The 6,000-nt window shown below is 51.1% G+C and overlaps 1 protein-coding gene across 2 annotated transcripts in view; it reads right to left on the reverse strand.

Annotated features, from left to right (window-relative positions):
• Positions 1–1,081, reverse strand: part of MAPK12 (mitogen-activated protein kinase 12) — a 41,309-nt gene extending 40,228 nt beyond the window's left edge. Inside the window, exon 1 of one of the 2 annotated variants that reach the window (XM_069801966.1) lies at positions 795–1,081. In XM_069801966.1, coding sequence (XP_069658067.1) covers positions 795–910 — 116 coding nt within the window. In that variant the 5' untranslated portion in view covers positions 911–1,081. The remainder of the gene's footprint in view (positions 1–794) is intronic. The other variant, XM_069801965.1, reaches the window with a different exon arrangement.
• Between the last annotated feature and the right edge of the window lie 4,919 nt (positions 1,082–6,000).

Consider the following 6,000-nt stretch of genomic DNA (forward strand, 5'->3'; position numbering starts at 1 on the left):
GCCGGCGCCGGAGAGCGGCCGCGTCCTGCCCTGCGCTGCCCAGCCCTCAACCTGCGGCCAGCCAGGTGCCTGCCTGGCCTCCCTGTGCCAAGGGAGGAGACCACCTCCCAGAGCACTTCGCCTGCAGCCTCCCGCGTCGAGTTTCATCCCTTTAAAGGGCTGCCAGGCCCTGTGATGAAAAGTAGCCAATTTTCGAAAGCTTTAAAGAGGAACATCTGGGAAGGAAGAAAAAAAAAAAAGCAAAAAAGCAAACCAAAAACCAAAAAAAAAAAAAAAAAAAGAATCCCACAAAACCACCACCAACACAAACCCACACCAGGTGTCCCGTCCCAAGGGCCAACGCCCCGCGTTTTGGGGACGCTGCCGCCCCGAGGGGGCCGCGGGCCGGGGCCGGTAGCGGCGGGCAGCGCTCCCCGGGCCGGGGCGGGGGCGGCGCCCCGGGCTCGGCTCGCTCCGGGGACGAAAACCCGCGTGGGACGGAACGCGGCACGCCTGCCGGCTCCCCCGCGAAGGGCCGGCTTCCCCCGGCGGCACAGCCCGGCGACCGGCCCGGGAGCGGGCAGGTGGGCGGCGGGGCCGACCCCCCCCCTCAGCCCCCCGCGGGGCCCGGCAGCACCGGGCGGGGCCAGGCCGGGTCAGGCACAACGACCGGAAAAAGTTGGCAGGGAACAACGCGAGAGAGAAGAGAAGAGAAGAGGGCCGGGCCGGGGCGGGCCGGGCCGTGTGCCCCCGGCCCGGGGCAGAGGCCGCCGCGGCTCCCCCCCGCCGCCCCCGCCCGGGGCCGCCCCGCTCACCAGACGGCTCCGTAGGCGCCGGACCCCACCGGCTGCAGGTCCCGGTAGCGGTCCCGCACTTCCCAGAGGGTCTTGGTGATCTCCTGCCGGTAGAAGCCGTTCTTGGGGGAGGACATGGCGCTGCGGCCCCCCGCCGGCACCCGCCGACAAAGAGCCCGGGCGGGGGCGGGGGCGCGGGGGGAGCGGGAGCGGCCAGCGCCGCCGAGCCGAGCCGAGCCGGGCTGGGCTGCGGCGAGGGGCCGGGCTTGGGCGAGCGGCGCCTCCCGCCCCCGCCCCGCGCACCCCCCGCGGGAGGCCCGCCCGCCCCGCGCCTCCCCCGCCGGGGCCGGGGCCGGGGCCGGGGCCGAGCCCCCCCGCCTCCCCTCGCCCGGGCACCGGGGGCTGCGCTGGGCGGAGGCGGAGGGTCCCGGCGGGGCTGGGGGGGGGGCGGCGAGCCGTCCGGCCCGCCGGTGCCCGGCGGCGGGGCGTGGGGAGGCGGGCGGGAGGGCAGGTGCCGAGGCTCTGGCTGCCGGCACAAGCCCCTGCCGCGGGGCTGACGGCAAACCCGCCCCGGCCCCCTCTTTCCGTGCGTCGCCGCTCGGGTCGGCTGAGGCGCAGCCGCCTCGTTCTACAGGAGGGTGCGGAGCGGCAGGAGGCGGGAGCTGGGAGCGCAGAAGCGAGCTTTCGAGTGACCTTTGGGCCAAGGTGTGCGGCGGAGGGTTGCCCGCTCACCGCCTCGGGGTCGGACCCGCGTTTCAGCAGGGCTCCGTACAGTCCGGGGGAGAGAAGCGCGCACGCTTGATCCGGCTGCTCGGAGCAAGCGGTCCTGTGCACCGTTGGTGCGATACCAAACAGCTGGAGCAGCAGCTTGAAACAATTGCAGTGCTGGAGCGCGGAGAGCTGCAGCCTTCTCAGTATCTCTGTAGCAAATAGGCCTGGACGGGCACGTGTAAGGCAAAGACCTGCTTTAAAAAATGTTCTGCCTGTTCTCCCTGTGAAGAGAATCAAAATTCTTGTCCTTTGGGGTCTGGTGAAGCCTTTGTTTTGTCTGACTTCAGCCCTGAGCAATGTTGCTGAGGCTAGATAATTCAGACGTGCTGTCACTAGAGTTCAGCTTGTGGCTTAGCTCGAAAGGGGCAATCTGGCCAAGGTTCGTGGTTCCTGATGCCTTTTTGGTAGCTGCCATGGGCCCAGACCTTTTCCTGCCTGACCACTGAGTGTGGAAGAGCAGCAGCCCTGCCCAGGAAATCATCCTTCCACCCAGTAGCTGTGTGTTGCCGCGCTGCTTTCCGCTCACCGGTGACCTGTTTGACTCCCTGCTTTAGGGAGAATGGAAAGCGACCTTCTGACATTTGGCAGGTAATATGGGGCTTGTGTCAAGTGTTAGATTAACGATACGCATTTGCTTTTAAAATCCACCGTCCCAGGAGATTTTTTTTTTTTTTTTAAATTTCTGACATCGCTTTTATGCCGTGTTTGCCATTCAGATGATGGCTGGAGTGAAATGTGGTACAGGCAAGCTGAAGGATAGAGCAGCTTCCACTCAGTTTTGAGCCAGTCCATTAGTTAAATTACCTTTAATGACAAATATGTATGTTTCTAATACAGTAAGGATTGGTTCTGCTTTTGATCGCTCACCTACTTTTCCTTTATCCAGTTGTGGCAAAAGGATGCTTTCTTACTGCTTGCTTTTTATGTAGGCAGAAAGTAGATGATTTTGATACAGCAGATGACAGTACTAACCCAGCACCAAGACAATGTCACTCTTGTGCAGAAGCTGAGAATATTACAGAGCAACTTTTGTAAGATACTTTAAATTCATTGGCAAAGTTGGCCAGTGCTGGTTCTCCCATGTTTTTCCTTCATTTAAGTATTTAGGTATACTTTGCTATAGATGGATGAGGTGGCAGTGTAGGTCAAATACAGGACTACCTTTCCCATCAGGTCGCACATATAGCAGACGAACTGATAAACTTACTGAAAAGACTAGGAAATCAGCACTGTTGTAACAAGGGAAGCGTTGTCTAATAAAACCTTTAAAAGTGTCTGTGAAGGCAGTGAGATGAGAAACTCGGATACATCCACAGCTGATAGATCTTACAGCAGCATCACAAAATGCATGAGCCTCGGCATCCTGCTCGGCTTGGCTGGATACGTGGTGATGTGTTTTCCCAAAGACAATCTGTTGCAACGAGACTAATAGAATACTACAGCCATATCTTATCCCAGGCAGTGTGTGCTTGACAGGGTAAATTAAAAAAGGAGTGCTATCAGATATTTCTGCTTTTGGCATATGTTTATTGTAAAGCTTATAGAATGAAAAGGGACCTTCTTCAGACATCGTGAATAAAAGATAACAAATGCATTAATGATGCAAAAATCCCACTTTTCTAATGCTCATCCCATAAAGGGAAGCTTGGCAAGGTTGTTATGAGGAAGAAACATTTGTTTTGATACCTTTGGTTTTTTTGAAAGACCCAGCTTCCTAGGCGGTGGAAGGTTGTCATCAGCTGCAAAGCATATGAGGTAGATGGGATGCGTACAGTAGTCCTTCTAATCCCTCCCAGGACTGAGCGCTCAGTTTACACTCCAGCCTGGATGTGAGGCTTCGGTGCTGGAGCAGGAGCTCTGCAAGAGAGCAGTGAGAAAGCTAACCTTGTTTTCCTGAGAAATTCTGCATGTATGGAGTCTGGTGAGAGAGTTTGATGGCAACGCTGCTAACAACAAACTTAATTAGCGGTGATAAAAATGGAACTGTGGGCTGGCTGCTGGGTCTTGGGTGAAGGAAGTGCATCTGTGCGGGCAGGGAGAGGGACTGGGACCTTGATCCCCAGTCCAGGCACTGGCAACGTGGATTCAGCAGGGAGAAAGCAGGAGATCATACGACGTCCTTAGAAAAATCAAGCATCTTCCCACCTTTCTGTCTGTTTATGAGGTATCTTTCACATGGTCATTTTATTCTTGATACACTAACTCACATATGAATAATTTAGTTCTGTAAAACATACCTTAAATGTCAATAAACACAAAATCTTGCTTAATTGTCAAAAGCTGATTTCTAGAATATTATTTTTTTAACCAGCTTGCTATATCCCCACCTTCAAAAAGTACTCTGTTCTTGTCTGCTTAGATATGTTGCTGTGGAGGAAGTAAATCCATTTTATTTATTACAACAAGAAGTAAAGCTTCATCTGAAAATATTCCAATGCTATTATGTCCCCACCCTTTCCCTGTGGAGCTGCTGCCAACTATTCCGCAACTTTTCTGTTTTTGTCTCTCTGACCCCTGAGCAGGGTGCTTCAGTTCCAGTTTCTGTGACATGGAGCAGCCCTGGGGGCCTCGCCAGGCTGCAAGAGCACTCAGCCATCAGCAGAAAGGAATAAATACGCAGCACCTATGTGCTTTTTTAAAAAAAAATAATTGTTTTGTACACTGGCCATTTCATTTGTTCAAGAGGTCATGAGAATTTACGAAGTAACTACTTACTACCCCATTATCCCTGCTTGCTGGAGAGAGGTGGAGGAAGCGAGCCTGGGTGTAGAGGGTATGTATCAGAGAGCTACATATAAACCAACTGCTTTTAACACTCTCCTAACTCTTTCCTCAGAGCCTGCCTAAAGGTCCTCTTCATACTCATTCCTGCAATAAACTGTAGGAGTTTAGTTTTTAAACTATCACAGATTGTCGCTGTCTGAGATGGTATTGTGCATGGAGGAAAAAATCCTTGTGTTGAAGAGTTTCCCAACTTCAATGCAAAAATCATATGAAAAGAGTGCTAATGGAGATCACTGATTGATAGCTTTACTTGTTTGTCACTACACAGTTGTGAACATCACCTGTTTAAATCACCAAAAACTTGGTGGTACTCTTACCCATCTTTCCTATCCTCCTTAACGTTGCATTATATTGTTGCATTTCCATCTCAACCCAATGAGGGAGCTGGACAGGACAGGACTATGGTGTGTTATTTTTGCACAGAATGTAAAGTAACTAGGGTTTATTCTTGATTTGAGTCTTTGGGCTCTATTATAAAATGAGTATGAAATAGGAATATATTATTTTAGTGCTAATCTACAGGATATTATTCTACAAGGAGCAAAGTATGGCTCAGTGGAGGCTGCCAGTTATGGCAGATTTAATGTGTATTTGTCTCAGGGCTGCCACTGTGATTCAGTATTTCTACTGCGTTCAGTATTACTTGTGATCAAATTGGAACCCAAAAGGACTAGCTAAAACCTCTGTGCTACAATACACATCTTAATTTGTGACAATAATTGAAGCTGGGGGACTATGCAAGTGCAAAATGAAGCATCTGTATGCATGCAAGATTGAAGCCTAGTGGAACAGTTTTGCTCATTATGTAAGAAATTTCCCGTCTAATGGATTAAGTGTCGGGATTGGTTAGAAGAATAGTGTGTGCATAGGAATCTCACAATATATTCCCTCCTTGTAGTGAAAACGTAGACCCTTTTAGGCATATCAGTTCAATATTTTATCTTAGAGCAGAAAGAAGGTCAGTGGCAGCTACACTAATGCAGCTTTCTGAGTCTCTTGGTACTAGTCCCTTAAAAACCCTTATGCTTTTTGCCTAGACTCATAAATTAATGACACTTGGTACTCTCACTTGTGCAAGTATGCTGATTTTCTAAGGACCAGCTTTATAGAGTTGCGCTACATTCATAAACAATAGCAACACAATTCATGTGTAAGAGAAAGCAGCTGCTTTTAAAGCCAACAGAGGTGTTGCTATTAATTCCTTCCTAAGGACACCGATCCTGCCAAGGCTGAATTCCTTTCTGCTGCTACCAAAGGACATAATTTACCTAATTTACAGTGCAATTCTCTTTTAGCAAGAGCTAAATCTTTACCGCTGCTCATCTGTCAGGGATTCTTGGGCCAAGTCAGCAATTTACAGATGTAGCACTTAAATAATGAGACTTAAATATTTGTGCCTGTTGCTGAATATGGTACTTTTTGAACAGATTCATCTTTGACCAGGTCCTGAGAGTCGGGAAGTTGGAGATCTGTTTTCTTGTTATGTTTCAGGAGCACACGTGATGGGAAGAAAGGAAGGAAGTGGCTTTTGTATTGACTGCTCCCCACGTCTGTCAAAGGTGCTTTTGCTGCCAGCGTTTTGTCCTTGCAAGGGTTGTCCCCTCCTGTCCCTGGGGTGAGCTCGCTGTGTCAGATCCTGCAGCGTACTGACCCTCCTTCCCTCTTGCTTTCA

The sequence above is a fragment of the Haliaeetus albicilla genome, chromosome 14 (assembly GCF_947461875.1).
Source record: "Haliaeetus albicilla chromosome 14, bHalAlb1.1, whole genome shotgun sequence".
Taxonomy (NCBI): domain Eukaryota; kingdom Metazoa; phylum Chordata; class Aves; order Accipitriformes; family Accipitridae; genus Haliaeetus; species Haliaeetus albicilla.